The sequence below is a fragment of the Octopus bimaculoides genome, chromosome 20, assembly GCF_001194135.2.
Source record: "Octopus bimaculoides isolate UCB-OBI-ISO-001 chromosome 20, ASM119413v2, whole genome shotgun sequence".
Taxonomy (NCBI): Eukaryota; Metazoa; Mollusca; class Cephalopoda; order Octopoda; family Octopodidae; genus Octopus; species Octopus bimaculoides.
In genome coordinates, this window is record NC_069000.1 from 153,123 (window position 1) to 165,508 (window position 12,386).

Consider the following 12,386-nt stretch of genomic DNA (forward strand, 5'->3'; position numbering starts at 1 on the left):
TATATATATATATATATATATATATATATATGTATACATGATGGCCTTTTTTTCAATTTCCATCTACCAAATGCTCTCAAGAGGTTTTGATGAATCTCGGGCTGTAGCAGCAGGCACTTAACTAACGTGCTACCCAGTGAGAATGAACCCAAAATCACATGGCGGTGGGGAACAAACTTCTTAACCACACATCGTGTATAAATATTATTTTTGTTTTAACATCTACTTTTCCATGCTTGCATGGATCAGATCAGTAAATGTTGGTGTGTGCGCACACACACACACACACACATGGTGGCTGTCTGCTCCTTACAGAGTCTGACCTTTTGCTGTACCTAGAATTACTCTTTTCTAGCCTGGTATCTTACAATAACTTTTGAGCCCTGAAAGTCATTTAAAGAGCTGATCCCAAACACTGCAGCAATGTCTCAATTTTTGCTCATTTGTTATGGATGTTCAAGTGCCACTTCAGTCCACCATGTGACTAGCTGGTCTTTTGACAGACATTTCATTCCAATAGTTTGTAATATGCTCTATCCACATGGCCATGCTGGTGCAATCTCATATTAGTGTGAGATATGCATACTTTTGTGCATAAAGAACATTTAAAGAAGGAATGAGAAACTCTCACAACACTATTGATTATACATACATAGATACATGGGAACACACAAGCCATGCTTTATAACCACCCCCTACTCTTGTAAGCTGCCCAATACACCTGTCTATCCTCCTCTTGACATCTCCACTGTTGGTTCTGCACTCCCCAATGCAACAAATCTATGCAGTAAAACAATACGACCAACCTTTAGAGGCTTCCCACACAACCACAAAATAAATACCGAATTGACCTCAACAGTGCAAGGTGATTCCCACAAGACCCACCTTCACCCTTCATCTTCCTGCAACTAAATGGAAAAATGAAACACGTAAAACTCTAAATTTCAGACTTGAGAAAAAGGATACATTCCTTCCTTGCCAAGAGCATCCCCAACCCATTTACTTGTCATCACGGCAAGCATCATGGGTACAATGTACTGCAACCCACCTGTCAGCTCAAACATTATCACAACCAAAGACACTGAAAATAGAATTTAAGAAAAAAAAAATTTTTTAATAATTTTAAAAATGAAAGGTACAGAAAAAAATATATAAAATGAAATACTAACAGCAGGCAGTGCTCTAGTATGACCATGGTTGTGATAAACAAAAACCGTAGAACAAAAATAAAGTCAAAAGTGGAGCTGTTGTCAATGCTGCTCAACTCAAAGGAGTGGTGGCATGTGTATAGGTACTGCAGCACCCGCTACCTCCACTCAATATTATCGATAACATTCAATATAATGAATCCTTTTTAATTCTTTCTTTATATTTGTACATTATTTAATCTTCAAGCTTAATGTCAGTAGCCATCCCTTAGTTTATGAAACAAAATACAAAAATCCTTGTATGGAACTGTGTTCTTCACAGTTCTAGTGATGCAATGTTTGGCAGTTGTGCGCATGCTCACATGTCCAAGATAGGAAGCTGCACGCGAGGGAGGGAGAGAGAGAGAGAGAGCACTGTGCTTCACGCAGTGTTGACCCTGCTGTGTTGGCGAAAGGTGGTGTTTCTTTTTGACTCCACTTGTGTTGTGCTTAAAAACGTGTTTATAGTATTGAATGCGATAAAGAGTAGAATTGGATTATTGTCCTGCTTCCAGCTTCAGTGTTGCTGACAGGATTTGAAAAATAGGGCAGATGTTCCCAGCTTATTTTGTGATTTAGGGGTGATTTTTGAAAAACAAGGGGGAATTCGTGGCTGTGTTCAGTGAACAAATTAAACACACCACCTGGCAGTGGCTAAAATGCAAACTGATCAAGTTTATGTATAAATTTTCTTTTTATATGTTTGTTTCCTTTTACACAATATTAAAAAAAAAACTGGTAAAAATTTTCTGAAGCAGCACTTCAACTAATTTTGGAAACGATCTACTCATGTGATTTATGCACCCACTAAGGTTCACTTTTACTTTTGTTACAGGACTACAATCTCACTTGGCTTGACAGGTCTTCTCAAGCACAGTATATTGGCAAAGGTCTTGGACATCTGTCACTATCTCTGTGAGGCACAATGTTCAAACAGTGCTTTTTATGTGCCACCAGCACAGGTGCCAGGACCCAAAGTAAATCATGGGTGCACAAAAGGTGCAGTGGGATAACAGGCAGTAAGGGCACACATGAAATGAATTCCTTCAAATTCCTGGAAAGCTCTTTGGAATTAGTCAATGGCTTCTATTACCCCGGTAACCAGATCAAGAGTGAAGATGGGTGTCCCATAAGTGTGAGAGCCAGAGTAAGAATTAAGTGGAGAAAGTTCAGGGAGTGATTAACTCTGATGGCAAGAGGGGAATTATTTCTTGGAATGAAGAGTGCATTGTATGATCAATGTATACAAACTGTGAAGAGCAGACATTGAAGATGTCTGAAGGCTGGAGAGAAATGAAGGAATCATGCTTTGCTGGATGAGTAATCGTCAGTATTTGATGTCCATTGTCAATGTTGGCATGGGTTGTAGGAGTTGACCAGAACTGGCAAGCTGGGGAGTAACACCAAGCTCCAGTCTGGTAATGTTAATGAGAGAGAGAGAGTGGGGTGGGGTTATACAAGGGGCTGTAGTGTGCTGGCATAGCATGTCGAGAATGGATGACAGTTGGGTAAAAAAAATGCTAAATGATTCAAGAGAAACGGATGTATGGAAGGAAAAATGAATGTCCAGTGACAAAGAATAGAGTTTCTGCTAGAATAGGAAGAATGGTATTTGTTGTGTGTGAGGATTGATGAAGCAACTAAGTCTTTATTTCTCTTACCTGTCATCCTTGTCACCCCTCCAAGTGCTGCAGCAGCCCCAACCATGGCATACAGACCTGGAGTAACTGTACACATCTCCTGAGATGTACACATATTGGAAAAAAACCAGGAATCCCTATTTGCTCTGTAAAATAAAGATTAAAAAAAAAGGTCTTAAAATATTGTGTAGAAAAATTATAAGAAGCAAATTCTGACCAATTTAATCCAAACCATCTTACTTTTGTAAACGGTTAGAAGCAATTCAGTTTAGTCCAACTGGAAAACAGCTGAGCTTTCCTAATTAGAAATTCTGAGTACAAGGAATGTACAAAATAAGGCAGACCAATTAGAATTTGAACTCACATTGCCAACTGGATATGCAAAGGGCTTAATTCCCCACCTGACTTCTTCGACACACTGTTCAATAACCTCACTGATAAACCATTTTACTGAGAAAGGGAAGATTTATTTCATTAACTAGAATAATGGTCATTCAACCTGCTAGATATAATAGCCAAATCTCCATCATACATCATGGAGATTTGGTGTTAACATTAGATCATGTAATGCTAGATAATAGCCAAAAAATAGCAGCCGAATCTCCCAAGATCACACTTTACCATCTGAAAATATGGCTATGTTTCTTCCCCCCCCCCCCAGTCACAGACTTACAGATGTCAAGCTGAACATCAGCCGTATCAATTTCACCTGCATGAGATAACTAGAACCTGGTGTAGCTCCACAGCTTGTCGGCTCTGGTTAAACCATTCAACGGAAGCCAGCATGGAAAACGGATATTAAAGGATGAAGATGGGGATGGGGAAACCGCTTTTAAAGGGCATGAGTGCTACCACTTCCTTCCTGAATTTAAAATAAGGGAAACAAAGTAAAGGGAAATAACTCACACAACCAACTGTTCAGTGCCAATACCAACTATGCGGCCAAGAATGGCACCAACAACCATACTGGGAATAAACAAACCACATGGCACCTGGAAGAATAAAACAATTCCAACACTGAAGGCATTGAGTGAAGGGAAGTTTGAGAAATAATGTGCAAAAGTGTTTAATAAATAGCATCATGAACCACACACACCCTTGGTGTAGGTGTGTCCTATGTGTATGCATCAACTTCATCATTGCTTGGACGTTCATATGTTCAATAAGCATTAATACAACACAAACACATGCTATTAACACACACTCACACACACATTATTGAGAACATACAATTCTACACACACATATTACATAGTTCAAACATACAAACTCTCTCTCTCCGTGTGTGTGTGTATATATATATATATATATATACACACACACATGTATATGTATGTATGTGTGTGTGTATTTATATATAAAGTGAAGAGGGATTAGATAATCTGCTCAGCCACTCCTGTGCCTATATATATAATATATATATACACACACACACACATACATGCTATCAACACCATTGTATTTTACAGCACAAACACACTTTGTACATACATACACATGCACACAACCATACACATACACACTGCAAGCACACACATAGTCCTAGTGCATATATGCACTCAAATATAATGAACTGCACCAAATAGACACACAGACACTTTACTGAAATAAATCATGCATTCAGTTACGATGAGAGAGTGCAGGATGTGTACTTATTTCACTCACTTTAAGGCCAAAAGTGAAAATGGTGATAATAGATTTAAAGAGTAGCGCCAAGCATAACTGCCAAACTGCACGGATGACCCCGTCACCAGCAACGGCACTTCCTCCAAAGATGTTCACATTTGTTATACTACGGTTATAGTCACTGCAACGAGATAAACAAATAGATTAGGATGATGATGTTTATGCTGCCACTGTTAATCCAGTTGATAAATACCTTGTGCTATTAGTTCTTCTCATGTTACATAGGTACTGCCTTGACACTCATACTATCAGAAATGCAACAAGACTGGTCAATTGTAAAAACGGTAACCAGTGACATTTCTGCTTATAAAATAAATGACAGGAAAATAAACTGAAATACCAAAAATGACTTTACTTTACAGAAATCTAAAATATAAAAAAAAAATTTTAAATAACATAGAAATAAAAATAAAACAAACTTACCATAATTCTCGAGTTCCTTCTGGTCCACAACGGTTAACGAGAAGACGGATCAATTCACTGGAATTCATTCTAGATAGAAACAAGAATAAATACTTATTAAATAAAGCATGCAATGAGATTGAACCCAAGACCACGTGGTTGGGAAGCAAGCTTCCAGGCCAAACACCAATGACGGTGTATCAAAAGAAACAGGCAAATGTCCTCAGAATGTTGCTGGATTCACACAAGTTTCTTTAAGAAATTTTCTCTGAGGAACCAAATTAGAGTTATTGGGGGAGGGGGGCCAATCAATTAGATTGACCCCCAGTCCGCAACTGGTACTTTTGGAATGGTTTTAACAGTTGAATGCCTTTCCTAATGCCAACCACTCCAAGAGTGTAATGGGTGCTTTTACATGCCACTGGCACAGGTGCCATTTGTGTCACACAGTTATATAGACTTTTTATCTAAAACAGTTTCAAGTGAATATATTGAAATAACTTTCTGAATTAGATTAAAAAATCAGCAATTTTGAGCGGAGGAGACCAGTTGATTACATTGACCCAAATACGTGGTTGGTATGTTTAGCTTATCAAGTCTGAAAGGATGAAAAGCAAAGTTGATTTTGATGGGATTTGAACTCAGAACACAAAGAACAAGAGTTCTTTGTTCTGATGTTCATTGACATTTCACAGTTCTCCAATGAAGCTTGTCTCCCCATCTTCCCCACCACATATCTCTTATCTTCTTCATGCACTTGCTTCTCTCTTCCCTACTCAACATCATTACTCTTCTGCTGTTCCATACTCTTCACTCATTCCCTCTGCCCCTCTGCATTCTCAACCCACCTCAGACCTTCACAGTCCATCACTGCTATTTTTGTTGTCTGCCACTTTCACCTGATCCCTCCGAACCTTCTTCTGAAATGTAAGAAGTCATGCAGCACCTCTACAGCAAGAAAAACCTGTTCTGCTCTGCTCCCTTCTATCATAATTTTACCCCTCATCTTTTAATACAAGGTTTCCCCCTCAGGGTTTGTAGTCTTTGCAAACCAGATGGGGCCTCATTAGTGCTGGACATCCAGTCACAGAAACCATACCAAAGCAAACACTGGAGCACAATGCAATCCTTAGGCCCATCGGATCCTGTCAAACCATTCCACCCATGCCGGCATGAAACATGGATGGTAAATGATGAGGATTATGGTACGTGCAAGAAATAGAAGCTAATACCTGACGGAAGGAACGTGCATGCACACACAAGTTTACTTCATACCTTGTTTTGTTTTCATCCACCACTTTGTTTGTATTACATTATAGCTCTAGAGTTAAAGGAAATTTCATTTATTCAAAGGCTTAGTAAAATTTGCACCAAAATGCAGTGTTTGTGCATTTGCAAAGGTGCATTTTTTTTTTGCTTCGTAGCATCTCATGACCGACTCACTTTTCCTGCCCTACTTGCACCCTGTTCTCCTCTTTTCCGTTAGAGATTTCTTCTCTTTTGGCTAAAGAAATTTTGTTTAAGCTGTTGAGAATCTAGTCAACAAGGCCCAGAAACACCTAATGAGTGGCAATGGCCCCTACCCATCCCTCTCACTGTCAGAAATACAGTGAACCAGATTGGTTTATTAAAAACCTGAAACCAACAGCATTATCTTTCACAAGAATGTAAGATGTAATTCATTAATAGCTTACAACGTGTGCTACATACCTTGTATACTGATTGGGAAAACTGAGAAGAGCCGTAATAAATGTAACAACCAAAACCTGCAAGAAAACAAAGATGAAATGGTTGAGTGGAGGATTAATGCATGTTTGGGTGTGTATTTGTTAGAGGGTGGAGGGGGTGCAAATTGACGGTACAGGAGACAGGTACGACAGTGTGGTTTTGGGTTCAGTCCTACTGGATGCAACTTGGGTCGATAGATCATCATTACTGTTTTAACATCCACTTTCCCACGTTAGCATGGGTCCGTCAGAATTGGGTGAAGCAGGTTTTCTGCAACCAGGCACCCTTCTTGACATGAAACTTCATGTGTTTCCAAGCAAGGTAATATTAATCCCCCACCCCCACCCCACCACTCCATAGCCAGACATGTTTTCACAGAAGACTGTAAAAAGTGTCATCGTTTGGATGACAATGACACTCATTTACAACAAGCATAGAATGTCATGGCAAGGTGATAAAACTTATTCCAGCTGAAGCCATCCCATCCCTTCTTTTCATCCTTTAAGATAAGGAGAGTTTTGAGTGAGATTTGACTGTTATTTCTAGCAAGTTGAGTCCTCAAATAGAATTTCCTCATTTGGCTTTGATGTTAAACCCCAGGACATTCCTGATGGAGCAGAAATATGGCATAAAAGGCACTCCAATCATGCTCAACCTATATTTATGTTTATCAAGGATTACATTGTCCAATGTGTCCTTTTTTTAAAACAGATTTAACTATTATTCCTAGCAGATCGAGTGATCTTGTAGGGACTTGGATTGGTCAAGCTACGACTTACCTCAACAATTGGATATTTGCCCAGGTTGGAAGTTTTGCGATATCTGCACCACATAATATTAAACTTTATAAAGAAGCTACCATACAATCCCTGGAAATAGAAATGAGAAATGAGAGTAGGAGCAGGTTTGAGAGGGGGAAGGCAGAGGAGGGAGAAGATAAGAGAGAAAGAAGGGAGGAGGAAGAGGAGATAATTTAGAGAACGAGGATGAGATAGAAGAGAGAAGGAAGGAGTGGAAGGAAGAGGGAATACAGGTGAAAAGAGGGGGAGGAAGGATTACAAGAAAACTGAAGAAATTTCACAGAGGGGGAAAAAGAGAAAGAAAAATAAAGAGAAATCAACTCACACCAAATGCTCCAAGAAGTATAAATGGTATGAGCTCCTGAAGGTACCATGGTTCATTGTAGTCTATGTAGAACATGACAAGATGGTCATTACCAAATGGATTCAGCGAACGAAGGACAAAGGCTGCAGCCAAGGCGCAGAAAAAGGAACGCCATAGGGTCTTCAATGGGAAATAGTAGCTGACCTGAAGATGGAAAGGAAACAGAAAATAATTGAGGTATCAGTGAGAAGAAGAGAGATATTTCAACAGCGAGAGCAGACAGAGTAGCAAGTATAAGAGGCATCAGATGTTGTGTGCAAGAAAGAAGACTGCACTGAAAAGGTCAGGAGATGCTTATGGATGAGGAGATTTGCATCAAGAAGTGCCGATTTCTGATTGTAAAAGGAATGTGTGGAAAGGGTAGACCCAAGAAGAATGGGACAAAATGGTGAGAAAGGTGCTTCAGATATAGGAGGGAAGACAAGGGACTGAGACTTCTGGTGGTTTTACTGTGCTTGATATGTCAAGCCAAGTAAAATTATGGCCGTCCATATATACAGGCATGTCCTCTATGTCCTTTTCTCAGCTGAGAAGTGCTAGTCTTGTGGGCATATGGGTGCTGATGAACATAAAAGCACCTTTGCTAGTACCATGTAAAAGTGCTTGTGCCAGAACTGTGTAAAAGCACCCAGCACACATGTAACGTGGCTGGTATTAGGAAGGGCATCCAACTGTAGAGATTATGTTAAAACAGACAAAATGAAACCTGGTCATCTCCTATCAAATCATCTAACCCATGCCAGCATGGAGACCTGCTGTTAAATGCTGATGATGTATTTTCAGTGACAACTAGAATCAATAATTTTGGATAAAATACTTTACAATACTTAGTTATGTCCCTTCACATTCAATTCCAACCAAGATTGATTAAATAAATACCAGCCACACACTGGCGCCAATTAAATTCAGCACAAACCTTTCCTAGAACTCCTGACACATTGTTAGGAAATGCTGGAAATAACTAATAACTGTCAAACTGTTGTGAAAGTGAAGATTAGGTAAAGTGGAACCTTGGTTTATGAATTTGATTTTTTCCTGAAGGCTGTTTATCACCCAAAATGTTCATAAGCTGAAATTATTTTACCCATAGGAAATTCAAGAGAAAGCATGGTGAATTTGAGCAGGGCTGTGCACTGAATGAAAGCAAAACAGCAACTGACACCCCCAGCTTGTCAGCTTGCATATATTCATTACTTGAGATGTATATTCAGGTTTGAAAAATTGTTCATAAACTGATGGGAAGGACTTGTAAGCCAAAGTTCCATTGTATTTGGATTCTTTTGTACCAAATTCCAGCTACTAACTTCCAGAACTGAATACAAGTGTAAGTTTTGTAGGATGGAAAGCATTTCTTTTAAGTTGATGGAATATGAAAACAGTGTGTGTGTGTGTGTGTGATGTGCCAAATGTTTCAGATATCTTAATATAAGGATTGTGTACACACTTTCTTTGTACAAAATCCTTTATGTCCTAATAATTTTTTGTTGTGTAATGATAAACAGCAGTAAAAGTGAGAGAAGAAAGGAGTGGAAAAGAGGATGTCTGCAGGTAAATGGCACACACACACACACACACACACACACACACACACATTTTATTTGGCTGTAAAGATACATAAGTGGCTCAATGGCCAAGAGTTTCATACATTGCATTGTGTGCACATATATGTATGCACCCACATACATATATGTACACACACAGCCATAAATATATATATACGACTAAAACAAAAAAGTTTTTAGAGTTAAATATAATATAAAGTAGTAGTAAGAGTTAAAATAAACAATTTCCTTACCTCTTCTAGACTGAACAACACCCCACCAATTGGGGCACCAAACGCTACACTGACCCCAGCAGCAGCAGCAGCTGATAGGACCTTCACAGGAAAAAAGGAAGCCAGATGTAACAAGATGTCACAATGGTTGTACGATAAAATTGACAATGGTGAAGAACATGATGATGATGATGATGATGATGATGATGATGAGACAAGAGCTGGCATTCCAAAAAATACAGAAGTTGACAGAGTACAGCAGGCACCAAAGAAACCTCTGCCCTCAAACATGCTACAGATTCAGGCAAATTTCCTCAAACTGCACCCTGTCATCTTACAAAAGGAAGACAATGATAGATAGGATGGTCACAGAGTGGAATGTCGTTGATTATAGGTCTGTTGAATCAGGGCTGACCAGGGGTAAAACAATACAAGTAACTAAATGCATTCGTCAAAAGAAGAAAGAAACAATGCTTGTAATGTGTTTTCTGTCAGGTCACTGAAACTGTTGCTAGGGAACATGGTCACCTTGTTAAGAAATTTGCTTCACAACAATGTGATTGCAGGTTCAATTGCAGAGGGTGTCTATACAACCCCAACTATGGATGTGGTGTACAGACCAAGCTGTGTGTTGGATGTTTTTATGTAATTCGTGTGCCCTAGCAGAACTGGTGCAGTGAACAAAAATACTTTGTGATATTTGGTTACTCCCTTCACAATTCTACCTTACAGAGAAAGATGGGGTCATTTTCCTAGCATAAAACTCTTGAAATCAGCACCCATGAATTGGCACAGCCAAATAATAGCAGGCAATAAAAATATTAAAAGTAGAAGGAAAAATGCTGGCCTTACCTCTCTCTTTTTAGCTTCATTCTTCCCATATTTAGGGAACAAGTAGGAAAAAATGTTCCCACAACAACATGCTACATGAACAAAGGGGCCTTCTTTACCAAGACTAAGGCCTGCAGATACAGCTAACATCATCCCAACTGATTTGATCATTAATGTCCATTTCCCTAGGTAGCCTCGGATAATGAAGCCACTCAAAATAGTTTTTATCTGCAAAAGAAAAAAAATTGAAAAAAAAAATTGAAAAAAAAAAAACAAAAAAAAAACAGTTACGTGATATGTAACGAACATAAGTTTGTTTTTGAAGCACTGAAATGTAGTACAAGGGATGTGAGTTCAAGTCTCATGACTGGTTGCTGACAGATTTTTCTGCTCTGTAAGGATTTTATTCTATATCAGTACTTACACATTGAAAAAAATATATCTTTCTACTTGTACGAAAACTGTTGGTTATTACATGTCTAAATGTCTGAGTTAATCACATAATTTTTCAGACTAACTTTAAAGAGGAAAGATTTTTTGCATTTACATCTACACATCCGTCACCTCTAAAGATAATGTTAATAATGCTAGATGACTTGGTTAAAATTGCTAGAAAACTTGATAATGGTGACAATGGACTTGATAACGGAACCACAACACTTGTGTAATAGTGACAAAAGAATTAATAATTTCAACAATTAAAATTTTCAAAATCATAATGTTTAGCAAATAGAAGATTTTAAAAAAAATACTAAATGATAAAATGTTGCACAATGTAGAGCTTCGGTGCAAATAATTGCATTTAAAACATTGTGGAAAAAGGGTGCAACGGGAAACAATGCTTCGTTGGCAGACAATGAAGTTGAGCAGAGGAAGATAGCAGAAGGATTCACTGATCTTTAAATGAGACCAATGAGATCTTTGTATTGAGACAATAATCAATGATAAAGTAGGAACTTTGACTTACCTCAGGAATACCTGAACCGCAGGCATATGGAGCAAACACACGCACCAACATTGCAGCAAGTGCAGCAAGTGTTAATGCCACAACAACATATAACATATATTCAACAATGTAGGAACCAGCTCCCTGACTGTTGGTTATCCCAAATAATTTGGCGTAGGTGTACCACTAGAAGAATACAAAAAAAGAATTTATATACACATACACTTATACACACAAAAGTGTGTGTGTGTGTATATATATATATATATGTATGTATACACACACACACACATCAATGAATCAAGAAGCCTAAGTATGTTTCCACAGTGGGCTACAAAGCAAACAACACTGTTAGCAAAGCCATTGTTTACCACCAGCAACACATGTAAAGATGAGAGTAAATATGAACACAAGCACTGGCATAGACACACATACACATGTATATAAACATATATGTGAGAGGTTTCTTTCACTTTCCATCTCAAAAAATTGCTCATAAGGCATTGATTGGACCAGAGTTATGTTAAAAGATACTAGCCTAAGATGTCAGAAAGTAGGTCTGAACCAGAAATCATGGGCTTCGGAAGCAGACGTCCCATTTTATGCACAACAGACTGCAAATTAGAAAATCTACAACAAATGTAAACACACCAGGTCTTCTCTTCACTCAGCCACGAAACTACAGGATATTGCTTTGACAAGCTTCATAGTTGGTTACTTATCTGCCTTATCTTTTCACCCACAAAAGACACAAGTTGAGTAAGAAGAATAAATAATAAGCAGAACAACAACAACAACAACAACAACAACAACAACAACAACAACAACAACAGCAGCAGCAGCAAGATGAAAATGACCCACTGACCTGTGAACAGTTTGCAGCCTCATCAAATGTGGTGTTGACAACTGACCAGCAACACTGTTCTCTGTTCAACCAGAAAGCATCTAAACAAATACCTTCTTTCAAGTCTGACATCCACGTTGTCCCAATATCAATGATGCCAGCACTCAAACCTGCAACCAAACAT

At 38.5% G+C, this 12,386-nt stretch overlaps 1 protein-coding gene across 7 annotated transcripts in view; it reads right to left on the reverse strand.

The window, feature by feature from the left end:
* LOC106878803 (H(+)/Cl(-) exchange transporter 3) overlaps nucleotides 1-12,386 on the reverse strand; it is a 118,959-nt gene that overhangs the window by 30,305 nt on the left and 76,268 nt on the right. For all 7 annotated transcript variants that reach the window (XM_014928143.2, XM_014928142.2, XM_014928141.2 and 4 more), the window contains 12 exons: nucleotides 12,224-12,372; nucleotides 11,380-11,544; nucleotides 10,434-10,640; nucleotides 9,603-9,683; nucleotides 7,769-7,951; nucleotides 7,423-7,512; nucleotides 6,626-6,681; nucleotides 4,937-5,005; nucleotides 4,493-4,634; nucleotides 3,734-3,819; nucleotides 2,849-2,973; nucleotides 967-1,081 (listed from right to left, as the gene is read on the reverse strand). In XM_014928143.2, the coding sequence (XP_014783629.1) occupies nucleotides 967-1,081; nucleotides 2,849-2,973; nucleotides 3,734-3,819; nucleotides 4,493-4,634; nucleotides 4,937-5,005; nucleotides 6,626-6,681; nucleotides 7,423-7,512; nucleotides 7,769-7,951; nucleotides 9,603-9,683; nucleotides 10,434-10,640; nucleotides 11,380-11,544; nucleotides 12,224-12,372 (1,468 nt within the window). The remainder of the gene's footprint in view (nucleotides 1-966; nucleotides 1,082-2,848; nucleotides 2,974-3,733; nucleotides 3,820-4,492; nucleotides 4,635-4,936; nucleotides 5,006-6,625; nucleotides 6,682-7,422; nucleotides 7,513-7,768; nucleotides 7,952-9,602; nucleotides 9,684-10,433; nucleotides 10,641-11,379; nucleotides 11,545-12,223; nucleotides 12,373-12,386) is intronic.